The following is an 18,892-nucleotide window of genomic DNA, read 5'->3' on the forward strand; positions in this document are numbered from 1 at the left end:
GACCGCGTGGTTTGCAGTAAGTAGGGGAGCGGGAGAGGCGCGGTGGGGTGCCCGCATTCCGCCCCCCCAACATCCACCCTGCGGAGCTGGGAGCAGGGGACTCAAGCTGCGGGTGTGGGGCTGGCACGGTAGGGGCTGTGCGCCCTCAGGGGGCTGCATATAGAATGGGGGGGCGGGGGTCAATAGCAGCCGTGGGACCAGCGGGGGACATTCCCCTTCCCCATGGATGTTTGGGGGATGCTGTTGGCCGTGTGGGTGTGTTGGGAGCAGCTTGGGGACCCGATGTGGGCTTTAAGGGTGTCGGTGTTGGTAGGGTGTCTGCATAAGGCACGTCAAAATGCATGTGTGGAGTCGTGGTGTGTTTGTGGTGTGTCCAGACACCCAGGCAGAAAAGCCCCAGTAACCACTACGCCAAGTCGAACTGAGCAGGGTGAGGCAGGAATCCTCCTCTTCCCGCTCCCCCTGTGACATTGATCATCTTGCTGGTTTTAGGTCTGGAAAGCAAGGTCCAAGAATGGTGAAGCTGGGGAGTAATTTGAACGACAAGAACAGCAAACAACCATCCAATGAAGATGGTTTTCAGACAGTTCCTTTGATCACACCTTTGGAAGTAAACCACCTGCAGTTCCCGGCTCCGGAAAAGGTAAAACAAAATCAGCCGGTGCTCCTGCATGATTATGCACACGTACATTCCCCTTGGCTTTCACTGCCTCGGTGACTTACTGCTCTTTGATTATGAACAGTGGCATCGTGTTTATTCAATAAATAAAAAGGGGTTATCTTTCATAGTGTGTTTATCTGTTTTAACATGGCAAATAAACACGCAGCTGTCCCCCGACTCCTTCCCTCCTCACCAGTCCATCCTCCCCCCCAGATATTCACCCCCACCCATTCATGAAATACAACTGGAGAAAGCTTAGTGTGTTTCTCTTGTTAGCACTGGGGAAAGTGAGAGGCAGTTTACAATGCATTATCAGTGAGATTAATTGCCTGCATTGCAAGTAATGCGATAACCCTTCTGAAATAAGCAGCTATTTTAATTATCTCAGTTAAGGTTTGTTTTCTCCATGGCTCTGCAAAGCTTGTTTGGGCACTGAGGATGCTGATTTCTCTGGAGAGAGCGGCTGTGTTCCCCCAGGCCCGGGGCAGCAGTGGAGCAATCCAGGGATTCATTTCCCGGATTGGCTCAGGGGGGGGTAGCTCTCTCTCCCCTGCCCATTCAACAGTCTCAGAACTGAATGTAGCACTAAAATGCCCAGACATGGGCATCGGTGACTGGCTGAGGTTTGGTGCCTGGGACCTTTTAGATGTGGGATGTGCCTGGAAATCTTTTGTCTGTACCAATGCAGTGATGATGCATATCAATATAACCTGGTGACAACATGATGAGACTGTAAAAATCTGTATGCCCCAACAGTCCTTACAAAAACAAAGCCTGTCTGCAGTGTAGTTCCCAGATATCACAGAGATGGAGCCAACTCACCCAGAAGTACAGACAGAATGATTAGATCTCACGAGATAATGGAATAAGAGTAAAATTAACACTGATGATTATTGAATATATATCCTGTTTTTAGTGTAGTACAAAATGATCTTTCTTTAAATGCATTAGGAAAACATGATGGATGTGATAAAACTGTCTAGATAGGCAAACTATGTTTATTTTAAGATAGAGCTGAGTCAACTGCCTTGACATCCTGGGAACCGAGCTATGCCAGACAAAGGAGCTAGCTTCACTCTCCATGTGCCTCATGGAGCAACTTTGCTGCATTCAGGAGAGTTACACTTCCATGAATTGTTGTGAAGGAGAGGCTAAACCAGCCCTTATCTATGACTGATAAATAAGATTAAGCAAACTAATTCAAGCAAAGCAGTATGATTTATCATAAATGTCTGAAAACCTCAGAGGAAATTACAGATGTGTAAAAGTAGCTCATTTGATGCTAGTACAATGGCTCATTAAGATCACACAGTCTCAAAGGATGTGAAATTTAAGTGACTCATGGATCAGGTGAGACACGGATAACCTAGCAAAAACCCTTTCAAGCTAATAAAGTGGTAATGAGTGTTCTCAGGACCACCACGTTCCAATTGCCTGTTGGTGAACAAATACTGGAGTGTATTGGTCTGGTGTGATTCCTTGCTGATTTTTCTGTTTAAACGTGCCTACATCAATAATTCACATGTTGTTAGGTTGCATTACCTTCATTAGCATACATTACTGTCAATGCATCTACTGACATCCATATTTTTCTTTGCTGGAAGAATGGGATGTATCTCCAGGAGTGCTAAGCATGATTCAGAACTCATTAGAGTCAATGGTATTGATTTCTGCAGGCTGTGGTTCAGCTCCTGTGTGCAGTAGGCCTGGAGTTAACAGCAACTGCCAGTCTGTTCACAAGAGGGAGAGATTATTTATGATAAAAGCAAAATAATTCACAACCTCTTTTCTTGGCTCACTGTAGAAGAGATTATGTTGGGGTGAGTTCACTCCGAGCCAGAGGGTCCCTTTAAAGACCTGCTAATAAGGAGTTGAGCCTCAGGTGAAAAGCTTGGGCAAAGGTTAAGTGATGGAGGAAATTTCAGCTTTGTACCTAGTAAAGCAAAGCTGTTACTGAATGCAGACAGACTGTGAGCCTGAGGAAGAGCAGACGTGGGTTTCAAGTCTTTCAGAGTGTATTCGTGTTTGGTCTTGCCTTGCAGTTAGGAGGTAGGGTTAAAAAAATCCTGAACAACTAAAATCGATTTGACTTTTTTTCTGTCCATTCCTAAAACCTGTCAGCAGTTGATTTTTAGCTTGGGAAAGTGCAAACAAAAGCCCAGGCGCTTTCTGTGCCTCTTGTGTGGGATGCTGCATAAATGACCAGAGCCAAACCAGCTTTGGTGGAGGGTCTGCGTGCAAGAGCTCCGAAGGAGTTTGCTCACTTGTTTTTAAATAAAGGCAAGCCCATCTCTCCTCGCTGCTAACCACAAGGCGGCAATGCTCCCAGCCCTGCTCCTGGCCTTTCCGCCAGCTCCTGCGGATCACAGCGCCTTTGCCATCACAACAAAGAGCTGCTGCTGTGCCCGGGCATTGCCCTGTAAATGAAATCTGGGGAAAAAAACAACCAGCTGGCTAAATACTCCCCTTTCTGGGCTTCTCTTTGCCATTAGAGGGTATCGTCATTTAAGAAACTGCGAGCTCTTGACCTGCATCTAACCTTGGGTCCAGGGCATCCAGGGTGCAAGGAGGTTTGACTGCAGCCTGGGAGTCTGGACTTGCCCTAGCCTCAGTCTGTCTGAAGGAGGAGTAATACCAGCTTTAGCTCATGATTCGGGAGCGTATGAGGTCTGTGCTGGGCAATACAGCTGCTGGTACTGCCAGTGTGCAATAATGCCTTCACCCCGTGTCCGTATATTGCATGGCAAAGCTTTGCAAGCTCTGTCAATTTATAGGCTTTTTTCCAGTTGGGTCTTAGACACCTGCATGCACACTGAAGGAAAATAAGTAAACTTACCTTTGCAGATCCTTAAAGGCACCCCACAAAGCCTATGGAATCTAGAGACTGAAAATTATGTTTTAAAGGCTTTAAATACCTGACTTTTTCTTCATTTTAAGGATGTTTTTGTAACAGGATCACTTGAGAGCCACTGAAAGTGACTCTCAGTATTAACCTCTGTAGGTGTTTCACCATAGATTAATCTCTTTCAAAGTGTTTTCAGTGTCTGGCTGCCCTTTCAGAGAAGGAATATTAAATGAGGCTTTTGCTCATGTGATGTAATCCTTGGAGCACATCTCTTTTCAGACAGTGCCTTGATTATAAGAAATGATGTGGGGGGTAGTAGGAGGAAACACTTTCTTAAAGGTATGCTTAAACTTACTGGCTGTCCTTTTGGGCATGCTTTCCTAACAGGCTTGTTTTGCAAAGAGCTGTGTGCTTAGCAGCTCCCTCTGACTTCCACCTTGATGCTCTTGGAAAAATGCAGGCAGGAATTCGGGAGGCTTGAATTTGGCAACCTTTATTTAAGATTATTGACCACTGGACTGACTATTTCTTTTTTCACCAAACGAGGATGGCTCCTCCCAAGGCTCATGCTATTCCTCCTGCAGCATCAGCATTCTCATCATTCTGTCAGCAGCTGTATGGCTGCAAGGGGAGAAATGTACCCGGGACAGTAATTTCTCCCCTAGGGTGCTAAGCCTGCTGTGTATTTGTATTTATTGACTACCTTCAAGCATTTCCCTCACCCCCTGTTCTCTTGCTGGGGTGGCATTTGCAGAAGGCAGCCAGATGCTCTTAAATCATTTTTGCATGGCCTTTTTGCTGAAATCCATCCATGTAAGAGGAATAATACCCATCACCAATGACAAGCCTTTGACCTGGCTTTTTATGTCTCTGAATTTCATTTCTTCTTATTCAAAAAGCCAAAAAAAAAAAAAAAAAGAAAAAAAAAGAAAGAAGTCTTTTTTCTTTCAGGACCAAAGGGGAAGAGGCTGGCTGTTCGCTTGTTTTCCTAGGCACAGACAAAGTGCTTTGGCTGTAATTGTTACATGTCTCTGCAATGATAATGCTCGAAGATACGCAGCTTTCCAGGGACCATACTGCTTCACTGAAATTTTAAATGAGACCAACAACTGGGGACCCTTTGGTCTTGTAGGCTCACTTCAGTATGCTCCAGCAGGAAATGCCTCTGTTCTGGCAGTAAAAATCCTAATTTTACATAACACAAAAGTGCATGAAAGCCATTGTCAGGGCTGAAAAAAAAACATCCGGCATCTCTTTTGTGGTGAAGGCTGCAGAAGGCTTATCATGTGGTCCATTGTTCTTTATTTTGAATGCATCTGGAGGCTTGAGAAACAATTTCTCTGGTGACAAATTCCTGCCATCCAGCCCAAGAAAGAAGAACAGATGTAACTGCTCTCTTCAAATGCTTTTCCCATCCCATGCTCCTGCCTTTTTCCCTCCCTGGCCTCACCCCTCTCTGAGTAGCCGTGACCATGCATGTACACAGAGCAATCAAGAGTTCCCGAAACTCAGGAGGGTCCCTTGTGTTCACAGCCTGTCCCTATTGGTTTAACAGAAAATAATGTTTTGTCCTGGCCAGCTGAGCAGACATAATTAATAGTATGTTGGATGAGTGCTTTTGTACCTAGGGGACTACCTGCAGCTCCATCCTGAAATACCCATGTCAGTCTGCCCTCTGCGAAGCCTAGCAGTGCAGTGTCTGCAGCCAGCATGAAGGCACACGTTGTCAAGGCACCATGAAGCTAGTTTCGGGGTGCTGTTACACGCAGTGGGGCCAGAGGCAGCTCAGCCTTCCCTGCTGTTGTCTGGGGGGCTCCTGATGCAGCTGGGGCAGGCGGCTGTGCTCCTGCTCATGCTGCTGGTGAGTGTGGTGGGATGGAGCAGATGGCAAAAGAAGAGATGGGGCAGGGCTAGTAATCGTGGCGGTTGAAGGGAGGAAGAGTAAAAAGGGGAGGAGGATGCAAAGAGAGAGAAAGCATGAATAAAAGAAAGGTAGGAACAACAAGAGAACATTGAAAATATGAAGGGGCGGGCAGGTTGTCTTGCCTTTCCCCATCCTTTCCTTTCTCCCCTTGGGATACTTTGCCTAATTCCTATAAATACTAAAGTCTGAGCCTTCCTCTCCTGTGACATTGTCCCCCTCCTGCACTGTGCAAATCCATTTGTCCTCTAAATGGGTATTTGAATGTAAACATCGCCTCTGCTCATTAAGCTGTAATAAATACTTGAAGCAGCACGCTCTCTGGCAGTGCGGGGTTTCTGGGGTAGCCTTTCTGGTTTTGTTTGCATGGTTTGGACAGCCCAGCTCGAGGTTCTTGGCAGTTCATGCTCCTGTTTGGATATAGCTGCTCTGGGGCTATCTTCCCCTAGCACGCTGAACACCTCCACTCACAGCAAGGACTATGCTGTAACCCAAGCATGTGCTCGCAGCCTTTGCAGGCACCTGGGGTGGCATTCAGCTGCCTTCCTCGCATACAGATAACTTCCTCGCATACAGTGTGGCTGCTGCAGATCTTCACCACAGAAAATCTTGGGATTTGCATAGCCTGTGGAGAAATTTCTCTCCTTTACTTCACTGCTATCAGTGTCTGAATTAGGTGGTTTTGAAGCTAGCTTGTGTCTGGTTTTGTAAGCTCCATTGCCCCTCTTAAACCCAGTTATGTCTGCACTGCAATTCCTAGAGCTGTGTTCTGCAGAAACAGCAGAAATGGACACAGGAAAAGTCTATTAGGGTACAGGTGTTTGGCTCAGTCTGTTGTAACCTATTTTTTTTCTAACGTAAAAGCCCATTGCTGCAAGTAGAAGTAGTTTCAGCAAGAACATGAAGTAAACCAAACGCACCAGTTACTTGCTGGTCTGGAAAGTAAGACTGGCCAGGATTCTTGTCTAGTGTAAACAAGATTCTTGTCTAGTGTAAATCAGTGTAGTTTAGATCAATGGAGCTCTGCTAATTTACCCTGGCCAATTTACCATCAGTATAGCTGTGCGATTGATTCTTTTGTCTGCTTTGCTATACCCTCTGCTGGGTGAACCTACTGAAATCCATTTCTGTCACCCCTTTGAAGCCTCCTGTGGGTTCCTTGATGGTTATGGTCACCTAGGGATTTTAGGGAGACTTAGCTGGATAATTTCCAAGCTCCCTTTGTGCTTGCAAGCTATGCCTTTCCCTCCTCAGTTGCTTTCAGCTCCCAGTGCAGCCTTTGCATTCTGTGCTGCCTTTCATTGGTGATGCCAGGGCTGATTACATTTGCTGTCTTTGTCCTTTTGTGATGTTCCTTATGCCTGGAATATCCTCTGGCACTCACTCAGGAGACCACTTTTTTCCTACCACCCTCTGTGAAACTCATTTCCAGCACAACACCCATTAGATGAACTGCAACAGGGGAAAAAAAAGCAGAGTGTTTCTACCAGCTGTGGTTTTCTCCATTGACTATGGATTTGGTCCCAGGGCATCCTTTTCTTAAAGTTTCCTTTTCGTTTTCTTTTTGCTGCTTGATATTTCAGGCATTTTATGTATTCAAATAGTGAGTAGGATGCCATGGGGACCACCATTACATACCTCCCAAATGCTTATTTTTATACTAATCTTTGGGAAGTCTGCCTGTTGAGATGTGTTCATCCTGTAGATTCAGAAGCATAGCAGCCTCTCCCCTGGGATGAGACACACTCATAATTATTGGGGAAAGTTTTAAAAGACCTAATTGTCTAAAAATCTGGGCATTTGCATTTGGTGATGGCCAGGTAGTCTGAGATTACTGGTCACCCCAGTCCAGTGTGTCCTGTTTCTAGCAGTAGCTAGTGGAAGAGCTAGAAGGAAGTCCAGGAGATGCTGCAGTGGGGATGGAGATGCTCATGTCTATCAATGTTTCATCCTAAGCCTGCAAAGAAAGAGATTGGTTTAAGCCCTGAAACATGATTTTTTCCATCTCTTTTCCTATACTCTCTCACTGCTGTGTATTTTCGCTTCAGCTATTGTTGGCAATGTGCACATCTCATTCGCTCTTTGAAGCTGGCAGCATGTGAGGATTAGAGCTTGTAGGTCACTGGAGAATTTTGAATGTGAGCAGGTGGTGAATTTTAGCCATCCCTTGGCTTGTAGCACACAAGCATAGAAACCAACTCAGTCACAACAGATTTAGTGCCAAGACTGAGGGTCACCATTTTGCTATCATCAGTAACCTGGACAGCATGCTACAGCTGGGATGTGGTCTAAGGTCTTTCTCAGCTCTTGATGCTCAGTTGGGTGATGAAGGCAAAGGAAACCGTGATGTCAGTGCCAGTAATAAGTTTCTATTTTCTGTTCACTCTCTGCAATGAAGAAAGGCATGGAAAGGAATGAAGCCCAGAGTCTCATTTTCATTTAAAAGTGAGCATGACTAGTTTACATGGAAACTGATGGGGTGTTACAACCATTTTGTGGGACTACAAAGTCCAGCTTTGAACTTGGAAGAAACCTTACACTTAGTAGGAGAAACACATTTTGTTTATCTATCTCTGCTGTCATCTGACAGCCACTCTGAGTGAGAGACTCTTCATTATTAATAATCCTGGGAAGTAGTATTTTAAATTTTTATGGTTTGCACTTTGCAGCACCTGAACCACAATATATTACATGCACCATGGCAGTGAAGTGGGAATTACAGCAGGGCTGCATGTCCTTTACTAAATGAATAATTTATAGTTTTCACAATGCCAGTTATGTTAAATATTATTACTTATTTCTTCAGGGAAAACCATAGAGCTCAAATGCAAATATAAAGTGGCAATAAACGATGTTACATTTAGCCAGTTGGAGACAAGACTCAGAATTCATATCAGTTCATTTTCTGAAACACTTACTTCATCCCACTGCAGGAAAATCCTTTTTAAGGTTCCATGCTTAATGTGATATTTTTCCATTTGTCACATTTCACGTCTGCTCTGATCCTTCCTTCTCAAAGCAAATGCTTTTAATATAATCCACTTGCTCAGAAGCCTGCTTTCTTTTTTCTTTCAGCATCCAAAATCTCTAGTTTTCCCAGCACTCCCCTACTGTTTACTTTCTCAAGGTTGTTGATGATGGATTTCCCGCTGGTGTACACAGACTCTTATCTGTTGTTTCTCACCTCAGCACACCTATAATTTTCCAAAGCATCACTACAGAAAAGGTGCCTGGTCCTGCATTCATTAAAGCCAAGGAAAGCTATTGATTCCAGCAGTGTCCCTAGCAATAAGCCTAAAATAATAAGTGCATTTAGGTTTAGGACTCAATAAGTGTATTAGCAAACAACATCATTAGAAAAATCTTGCTTGTGTGGAGCAGCATGATAAATATGGCTTGTTGTCCCATTGTGTTTGCGATTTTAGAACTTTTACAGGCCATTCTCTGTAGGCTGCTACTGAGCTTTTGCAGGAAAGGATTTGAGGGACTGGAATGAGGAACCAGAATATCCAAGAAAGAGAACGAAAAGTAAAAACCATTCAAGACATGGAGGGTGTTGTACAACTGCTAACCTAGGATCATTGAGGACATCAACTCTGCAGAGACCTGCCATTTTTCATAGAGCATCTGACTTCCTACCCACCCCACCCATATCTTGCTGGCCCCTAATCCCAAGAATGTTATATTTGTATGGAGAAAGTGCTGGAGCTACTATTACTGTTCAGTTTATGAAAACCTGAGAAAACATAGTGCACTTCGAGTATCAGCAAGCAGTGGTTTGTCTGCTTGACACAACTGCCAATTGCTGGTGTGAGTCAGCACATTACTGAACTTCTTTTCTCTCCTTTTTTGTAGCATATTCCCATAGTACTCCACCAGTACTATGCGAACACTGGGGTCCTGCTGGTCTGTAAAGTGCTTTGAGCCATCTTGCAGAAGAATGCCACATGAGCCCTAAGCATCAGTGTTATAACTGGCTGTGGGAAGGTGATTGAAGTGAGTTTAAGCTCTGGTCTGGCCAAAGCACTTAAATGCACTTAACTTCAAATATCTGACTAATCCTGTTGATGTTAATAGGACTACTCGCATGCTTAAGTGCTTTGCTGAATTGGAAGTTAATGAGTTCAAATGCTAGATAAACTTGGTTATGGAGGAAGCTTCAAGAACTGCAGTGTGGATTCCTCTAATTACATGTGTCTTTTCACTGGTGCAGGGAAGCCCTTTTATCTCTTCCTGTATTCTTACAATCAGTCTGCAAACTTTGTCTAAGAAGCAACCTTCAAAGAACAGTTTTATTTCAGATATGGAATGAAGAAAAGTTATTTATTTGTGTCCCCTTTATTGCATCTGCCATGAAAAACACAGTCTTTCTGCAAGCTAAGGGTGGAAGGTCTCTGGGAAATACTGTGAAAACTTTAAGAAGAGGTCAAAGCAGTAACATAATTTGTTGGAGATCTGCCAAGCTACCTTGGATTTAGCTCCATCCACAGTATAGACTTTAAAGGACTACAGATAGGCTGACCTAAGCTGGCAGGGAGATTGCTCTCTTTGGTGGACCATCACAACACACAAAGTGGGGCACAGGCATAAGCTGGTGCTGGATCAGGGCCTAGATAATGAAATACAAAGACTGACTAGTGTCCGAAATGGTTCAAAGGATATTTCTCCAGCAATTGCAAAGGCTCAGACAATCCGAAAAGCCGATGAGACTGTTCTTGCTTTTTAATATTCATTTGCAGGTGTGCAGGTTGCTTCATGAGATGAATAATAACAACAATAATTCCCTGCCCTTGTAAGGTCAGGGTTGGGGATACCAGCCTAAACAGCCAGAGCCTTCTCACCATGAGGAGTATGAGTTAGGGAGCATGCAGGAGGAGGTGACAGCTCAAGGAGGCAAGCGCAGAGAATGGGTGGAATGTTGTTTCTGCAGTGGAGGTAGAGAGGGGGGTAATTGTTTTTCTTTTAGGAGTATGAAAGAGAGTATTTGCCCATTTAAGCACTGGTTCAATTGTCTGCATTTATTGTCTGTACTCAAGAGGCCAGAGCACAGGCAAGAATTGCTGCCAGCTCTGAAAGTTACCCTCTTACAGCAGTTCATTTCCACCTTAACAGCATTGCAGAAAAGGGAGTGAGAAGATGGGCATTTCTTTCACTTCAGCTTGCTTGGAATTGCAATCTGCACAGGACCCCAATTTTACATTCCCTTTTGCTGTTTCAATCAAGAATAACTCTACTGAAGTCAGCAAAGCTGCAAAACGAACAAGAAGAGGGAATAGGGATCATTCTGTTGGCTGTGGTTTGTAATAAATGCCAGTAGCTCTCCCAGGAAGCCTGTCATGGTGTGAGATGAATGTACCTTGTTTGCATTGAAACAGTGGGATCCTGGGCTCTGATCGAATTGCTCTGGGGCAGCTGGTGATAAAAGAACGCTGATCATTGCACTGACTGTGGAGTCAGTGGGGTTTTTATTACTGTACATCCAACAGCAATTTGGTTAGAATTTCTGGAAGACTACTGCCAGGAATTTTTTCTCAGTGACAAAATGGAAAGAAAAGGTGAAAAAGGAGTGATGACAGGGAACGGAGAGGGGCGGAAGCAAATCTGCATTGCCAAATCAGAAAACTGGAAAATGAAAACAGATCAACCAACCAAAATAGCAAACAGCCAATAATGATATATATACATATACATGTATAAGATTATTCCTTTTCTAAATTTGCACTTAGATTAATACTTTGTGTGTTGAAAAGTTCATTTGATCAGCTCTCATTTAAACTTGTTTAGAGACACATCTGACGCATGGGAGGCTGTCAATGTAGCAAATGCTCTGCTAAAAACCCTGTGTGTGGGGGGGGTGTGTATCCCTGTATTACCATCTGACAGTGCTCACTCCTTTCTCTGGGTTCTGCCAGGGTAGCCCTGCCTCGGGTGGTCTCACTAGTGCAGGAGGCTCAAGGAGTGTGATGAACACAACTCAATCTCCAGAAGCCTTTGCGTGGGCATCCTGACGGCAGCTTGTTGGATGGAGAGGGGGTGAATGGCTGCAAAAGTGGGATTTATATTCAGGCTTATTTATTTAGACTGTAGAGGACTGAACAAGAGGAACTCTTTTCTTCTGCATGTGCACACTGTGCTCTCAGCAAAATAGCATTTTTTATTGTTGCTGCCACAATATTGAATGCTACCCACACGCTACAGTTTTCTGTTCGTCCATTGTCATTTTATTTCTGCGCTCTCCTTCAAAAAGGAGACCTTACTGATTGCCCTGGCTTTCTTCTGCAGAGTAATTCCTCCAGGTGTCTGACAAAGATACTTCTGGAGAGCAGATATTTAGCCTTTGCAATGCCAAAAGGCACTTAGCGAAGGTACTTCTTACCTGCTTTGCTAAAGCCTTTTGATACCTCTGCAAATTTCTTTGCAATACACTGACCAGCAGCATGACTATGGCTCTGTGCACTCACACATCTCACTGCTGGCACTGCCAGCAAATTGTTTTTCAAGTGGCTTCTGATCTGGCTGGGCACTGAGCTTACTTATTTATTCACAGACGTGACAGACATTGCTACTGGACTTGAATCTGATGCCTTCTGGTTTATTTTCAGTCTCATGCTGTATCCCTGTAGACAGCATAATTCAAACTTTCCTGCTTATAGGCTATTGGTTGAATGTAACAGCAGTTAAAAAATACCTGTAAGAAAACTGGTGTTAATGACAAAGAATGGAAGAAAATTAAATTGTATCTAGAAACAAGTAAGGCTTTTATTTTTTTATTTTTATTTTTTATTATATTCTGGCTTCATGGTCCTTCACTAAGAGCTGCATTAGACTCTGTGGAAAAGTCCTCATGTGCATTTAAAAATTTTGTCTGCAGCTAACATTTATATCAAGCAGGAAGCATGAATTTGGGAATTGGGTACTGTGACTGGTAGGTTTGAAAGCAGAATGAGTGCAGTTTCTGAGCACTGGTTGGCAGGTGTTCATGGCTGACACTCTGTAATTTACTGTACAGGGTTTACAAAAGGCCAGCGAGAAGACTGGGGGCCAGCTGCATGGAGGCCTGAGCGCACTTGCCTCCTTTTGAGTGGGAAAATGAGGTTATTGCTTGTTCATAACTCAGAGCTGGGCCAGTTTGTCGGGGCTGGAGAGGGAGCTTTGCTTTATTTGTCATGTCAGAGCACAGTGGGGTTTGATTCAATAGCAGGTTCAGAGTAGGATTAGGCTTCATCCCAAACCCGCCGAATCAAGCTTGTCCCCATATGTCATTTCCCATCATCTATGTTGTGTCATCAGAAATCTTGAGTTCCAAAATGCTAATATAAATAAATATATTTGGGTGGCTTTTTGTCCTCTCTTCTTCCCAAGTCTTAATGTTGCAAATGCTACTGTAATAAATATTACTGAGAGGGATTTGCTGATGGATGTAAATATTCATCAGTCTTTAATGATTTGCATTTGAATCCAGAAAATTGGCTTATGGCTCCTCACTGGTTTTCTCTCACTTGGATTTTCACATAGCATTAAGTGCAGGAGGATTATATACCTGGGGTTTTCTCTGGTCCAAACCAGACTTTGCTATCTTCGTTTGGAAATAGTTCTTCATTAGCTGGTAACTCAACCTTGTGCATCACTTAATCTTTTTCAATCCTTCATGAATTTTGTTTCTAACAAAGAGCTTTAGGATCACTCTTGTCACTCTCATATGAACCAGTCACCACTCCTGGAGTATTTAATTTTCACCTTGGCAAGGCTGACGCTGTCAAAATGGGAAGCCAGAAAGATGAAGTGTTGGCCCTGGGGTCGAGAGCTTCAATGCTCTATCCTTTTGTGTTTAACCTATCAGAACCTTGTGAACCACACCAAACCATTTCATGCTTTGTGGACCTTACGGGTTGGGAATCCTGTGCAGAAGCACAGTGATAGTGTATGCTCACAGCCACAGCCCCCCTCTCTAGGAATGAGCTCCAGCTCTTGGCCAGTGCTGAAGCCAGGGCCATTTTGTCTTCTCATGCGTTTTCCAGCTGGAGTACAGTAGTGTGGCTACGCTGGCACGCTCTCACAATGCTATTTAGCTACATAGACTCATGGATGGGTAGTCTTCTAAGATTCTCATGTGTAATGGGATGGATACGCTCACTCCTCTGAAGGGTTGTTAGTTTCAGAGCACAGCCCCAGTGCTTGCCCCCCTGGTGGCAGTTGGCATTATGTGTTACCTTTTCTGTTTGCTGTGCATCTTACCCACAATCTTTTAGGGTCATTTTAGATTACAGATAAATTCAATGTAGATTGACAATGCAATTTTGGCAATTTGACCATACCCTTTTAAAAGCCATTTTAAAAGTGTAAAATACCTTGGTTTTGTAAGATTAGTAGAACCTGGATTAGTCAGCAAATGAAACTGAGGAAAACCCAAGTGGTTTTCTCTTGGGAAAACCCAAGTTGATAGTAGAAGATTAATATTGATAATCTGAAGTCTGAATGAATTAGACACAAAATGGCCAAAATTTAAATTGATATAAGTGGAGCTTTTTAGGATGGGGCTTTAACAAATAAGGGCTCTTCTTTAGGATGGGCTGTTAACTCTGCGTATTCTGCCTGTTGAATATGATATAAACATTATATGCCTAGTCCTAAACAAAATAGGTGTCAAACATTCTGCTGTCAGCTATTTTAAGACCCACTGTGCTAAGCTCATTGTCCTAGGTCTTTGTATCTGCCTGACTTTTATATGTCTCTCTTAATTCCTGATGGTGTGATGAGTTTCTGATAATTTGTGGTTCTAAGGTACTTGTGTACGTCCACGGAATGGTTTACGTAGAAAAGCTTAGATAACAAGAAGATGTGTGGAGAAACCTTAAAAGTGTCAATATTTTCCAGGTAATTGTGAAAACAAGAACAGAATATCAGCCTGACCAGAAGAACAAAGGAAAACTCAGAGTGCCCAAAATTGCTGAATTCACAGTCAGTTTCACTGATGGTGTAACAGAAAGGCTAAAGGTAAGAAATGGTTATTCTGCTGCCTTCTGATGCAAATGCCACTCATTGTACAATAACTGAATCAAAGTGACAGTAAAGACATAACAAATTTAACACTCCACTCATCACTAAGGTCAAATAGAGGTTTATCTGCATGAGTAAAAAGCTTTTTTTTTTTAGGACAGGCATGAAAATACCTTCATAACAGAATCTAAAGTAGGAAATGGTTTCTTTTTCCCAGGAAAAATTATGAAAACACTTTCTAGCCCAGATTGAAAGTAAAACAAGGTTGAATCTTTTTGCTTCTCAAACATTTGTGTTTAAAAAGAATAAAAAATCACAGAGAAGGTTGACTGAAAGCTTGTTTCACCTTTAAAAAATTCTTTTGTCTTCTAGTCAAACAACCCTTTTCATATTTAAGATATTTTATTGGTATAGAACTATATTATGATAGATTAAAAGCTATTTGAAACTGGATTAAAAAAACCAGATATTAGACAAGCACCCAGACATATCCTGTCCTGTAAGCAGGTTTGGTTCACAGGAATTGGAATTTTCTGATAAAAAATGTTCCCTTGGGAAATTTTCATCAGACTCTACTCAAACACAAAAAGAAACTCAGGAATTGTTGAGTGCCTCTAGTTCCTGTTGACTGCAGCATCTTAGAATGGCTCAGTTCCTCCTAAAATTAGACTCCAAGCATGTAGCTGCTAGTATTTTCTCCCTTTTCATTGAGAAAATGGGCTGCTTTTCCTAAAACACAGAGCATGGGTGTGATAAAAATGTGAGATCTGATTTCACATTTCCAAAGTCAGAAGAAATAGCAATGATTTGAGTAGGGAGGGAGTGGGCAGTGCCCAGATTCTGTTCCTTGAAAAGCTAGAATTGGGTTTATAAATCTTTGTGAAAGGGTATCATCCTCAACTGTTAAGGAATTGACTCAAGGAACTAATAATCTTTCATTTGGCCCAGTTGTTCTTAGTTTTGCCAGGAATAAAAAAGTTTATCATCATCATCATTTTCTAGTAATTTAGAAGAAAAATACCACTTTTAAAATTGGAATTTGATCCAGGAAAAGCTGTTGCCATTTATCCTTGATAAACTTAAAGATAAGGCCTGTTCAACTTATTGGAAGGAGAAGTGCTTAGCTACTCTCTTCTGCAGCACTACAGAATGGCACTGTTTCTGTTCTTTCCAGAAAATACCTAACGTATATTTCACAAGGACAATTCTGTTTCTTTCATCCAGGATATTTAAAGCCATCATTTATTCTTGAGAGGTCTGTGAATAAATGTTTATAGCTTCTTGGTGGGTTTTTTTTCAGTGGACATCACATATTTTGATCTAAATTACTTACCAAGGGCTTACATGCTGTTGATTTTGATGGAATTCTTCTCTGATGCCATTGCGTACGTAGTACCTATTTACCACCAATAGTGACTCTCTGTTGGTACCACTAGTAAACAGTGAATTAGCCACAGTTAAATCCCCAGTCTTGGAAACCACAGCAGACGTTTTCCAGCGTGAGCAATGTACAAATCAGAAACAGACACAGTGTGCCTGAGAAACAACAGTAAATGTGGAGTCTTCTGGAAGTGATGTGTTGGCTTGTGACATGCAATAAATGGCATTGTTGATATTGTAAGTAATGGTGCTTCACTGGGTATTTAGAACTCAATTCTGCAGCCCTGAACAGTGTTAACATTAGTGTAAGACCTAGTTTTAATCCCATCAAAAGAACTGGCCTTGTTATTTAAAAAAAAGCAGTCAAGAACATCTCACCCTTACACACTGGGTATGCTGGAGACCCATAAGCTACAATTATAGCTCATCCACTGCCATGGATAAATCTCATTTCTTCTACCCCTTCTATCTTTTTTTTCCCATTCTTCAAATGCCCAACCTGCTGCTGCATTCAAACCTTTCCTTTCGAAGTATTTTTTTCCTCTCCCCTTCCTATTTTCAGCACAGTTCTGCCATTGCTTCCACCCATGTGTGCCCAAGGACCGCACAGCAGCAAGTGCAGGGGGGCTGGAGCTCCAGCTGTGTGCACAGTGCTGACAGAGGTTTGAGCTGCCTTCCCCTTTGCTGCGTGGTGGGAATGGCTGTGGGATGCCTCTTCCTGTGCAGCCTGGCAGTATGACAGTTTCATTTTTAAGCTATTTCCTTTCCCTAAAGTCCGTATGATTTCCATTCTCTGCTCTTCAATGTCAACTTATTAATCACTCAGCCTCTCATCTAATACTGGGTAAGACTATAAACCTCTCCCTGCCTGCTTTTCATAAGGCTTCCATGTATCATATTAAGTTTGTAGTATTATTTCCTGACAAAAATGAGCTGAGATAATAGGTAATATTTCATTACCTTTTGTAATATTTTTTTTATTGCACCACGTTTTTGTACCAGTGCATATTTTTAGTGATGTTATTAAAAACACTGCCCTCTGGTTATAAGCAGGCCTATTATATGGTACTGATGAAATCATTGTACATTTGTTTTTTGTAAGAGGAAAACATAGTAAATACTTAACTTTTATTACCTCAGTTTGGCTACATTTTTAAAAGCTTTAAAAATATATGTATAAGTGAGGTCATCAGATTTTATTTTGTTGGCTGGTTGCTTTGCCTTCCAGTATGTGGTGCACTGGAAATATCATCCAGACCTCCTTGCTAACACACTGATTAAAATTAAAGTATTTATCTATATTTCAGCCAGGCTCTTGGTAGTTCTACATTGGAAGAAGCAAGTAAATCATCTCATTGATTTCTGCAAGAGAAATGATGAAGGGAAAGGTCAATAGCCCATCCAAGCGTAGATGGTCCATTGGTTTAGTGCTTCCAAATATGAAAGCCATATGGGAAATGCATGTACAACTAGTGTGACTCAACAGTAATGCTTGGATTCAAGGGTTTTCACAGAGAACCATTTTGCTACTACATCTCTACTAATCTGTGTATGAGAAGCAATTCTCCTCTGCACTAATACGTCTCTGCAAGGTTTAAAATTTTTGTTTCAGTCTATGTTGTGCTTTTCTTTCAACTCTACTTCTGGTCACTTGATATGAGAATGCTCTCAGGGGAGAAGGAAACTCTTCCCAAGTTCTTGGGTTTTTTTCCTGAGTCATGTAGCTGCATTATACAGAAGAGCAGAATCCCTGGGGAAATTCTAGGACCATATGAACATGGCAGTCAAATCCACAGATGCCCTTTGCTCTGCCTTTTGGGTATCTTTTATTGAAGAGGCTAATGAATTATTAGACAACTTTCTCGCATGAGCAAGCCAGAGCTAGAATTTAAGCTTATGCATGCATATTTTTCATCCATCCAGAATAGCACAGTTCTGAGCTCTTTAATTATCGTATAGAAGAGACTGTCCCTAGGCAACGGGTCTTATTTCACACTACCTCTTCCAGGAATTTTAGGTAGCTTCTGCAACTTGTCACATCTCCTAATAGATGAGATTATGATTTCTTATAGCTCAGCACACAGTGTCCTGGAAATCTGACCAATTAGGCTTATTCTTCAGCTGGATGAGTCACCCCATACATACTTTATAACAAATGTTTAAATGGTTGTGTGTAGATGGGTTACAAGAAAGTGGTGTTAAAATAGTACTATGGTAGAGCCATCCATACATAAAAGAAATTTCTTCTATCATTTTACTCCTCCACAGAGAAGCAATGACAACATTTTTTCAAAGCTGACTGGCAGTGATTTATAGACCTTGCCTCCTCCAGACTGTTTATGCCTTTGGAGTGTGTCCCTCTAAGAAGTTTTTTAACTGCGGAGGTCTTATTTTGCAGTAATGATGTATATCAAGGTTTCTCAGTCAGGAGGGGAATGGTGTCTACTGCTTGCTTTCCATTTTGCATGCTTTGAAGGTAGCTCATGTTACCACGCTTTGCCATCCAGTGGTGACAGTAAGGTGCATTGAAAAGGTATGCAAATGTAATGACTCTATTTGTCATGTTCCTTTGTGGGACAACAGATCTAACCCTTTGCATTAGAGGTAGGCCTTACTGCTTCTTTTTCCTATGTTATGCTATGTTACAGCTTTTAAGAACAATCTCTCTTATGCAAGCATCATAATTCCCTTGAGTTTCTGCCCTTATTTCTTTCTATCAGTACTGAATTGAGATCAAATGCTCTTTGCTTTTCAAGTAGACTATCCACTGAATGAAGGAAGTCCTGTTACTTCTGGAGGACAGGATTTCCAGTGACTCCTTTTGTCTTCCAACCGGTCCAGATAACATAGAAATCAAGATAACAAGAAGGTGGAGTGGGTTTCTACCCGTTTTCTTGACTGTCACTTAGCTGAGCTTGTGTTCAAGACACCAGCACCCTGCTTAAGAATAAACAAGCTGGAGAATGGTGCTGATGGATTTTGTGCTTCATGCAGTCAGACCCACTGAGTTCAGGTAGACTTGTGCTAGCCCTGAGTTTGCCCAGAGTTTTCTAGCTCCAAATAACACCAGAAAAGGTACTGGAGTGGC

General features: G+C 42.4%; 1 protein-coding gene across 2 annotated transcripts in view; it reads left to right on the top strand.

The window, feature by feature from the left end:
* Nucleotides 1–6: 6 nt before the first annotated feature.
* LOC104410975 (neuron-specific protein family member 2) overlaps nucleotides 7–18,892 on the top strand; it is a 34,913-nt gene continuing 16,027 nt past the window's right edge. The window contains exons 1-3 of one of the 2 annotated variants that reach the window (XM_010021289.1): nucleotides 7–16; nucleotides 493–643; nucleotides 14,302–14,421. In XM_010021289.1, the coding sequence (XP_010019591.1) occupies nucleotides 515–643; nucleotides 14,302–14,421 (249 nt within the window). In that variant the 5' untranslated portion in view covers nucleotides 7–16; nucleotides 493–514. Of the gene's footprint in view, nucleotides 17–492; nucleotides 644–14,301; nucleotides 14,422–18,892 lie in introns of those variants that run through there. The other variant, XM_010021290.1, reaches the window with a different exon arrangement.

This window comes from Nestor notabilis, unplaced genomic scaffold (genome assembly GCF_000696875.1).
Source record: "Nestor notabilis isolate BGI_N333 unplaced genomic scaffold, ASM69687v1 scaffold6229, whole genome shotgun sequence".
In the NCBI taxonomy this organism is placed as follows: Eukaryota; Metazoa; Chordata; class Aves; order Psittaciformes; family Psittacidae; genus Nestor; species Nestor notabilis.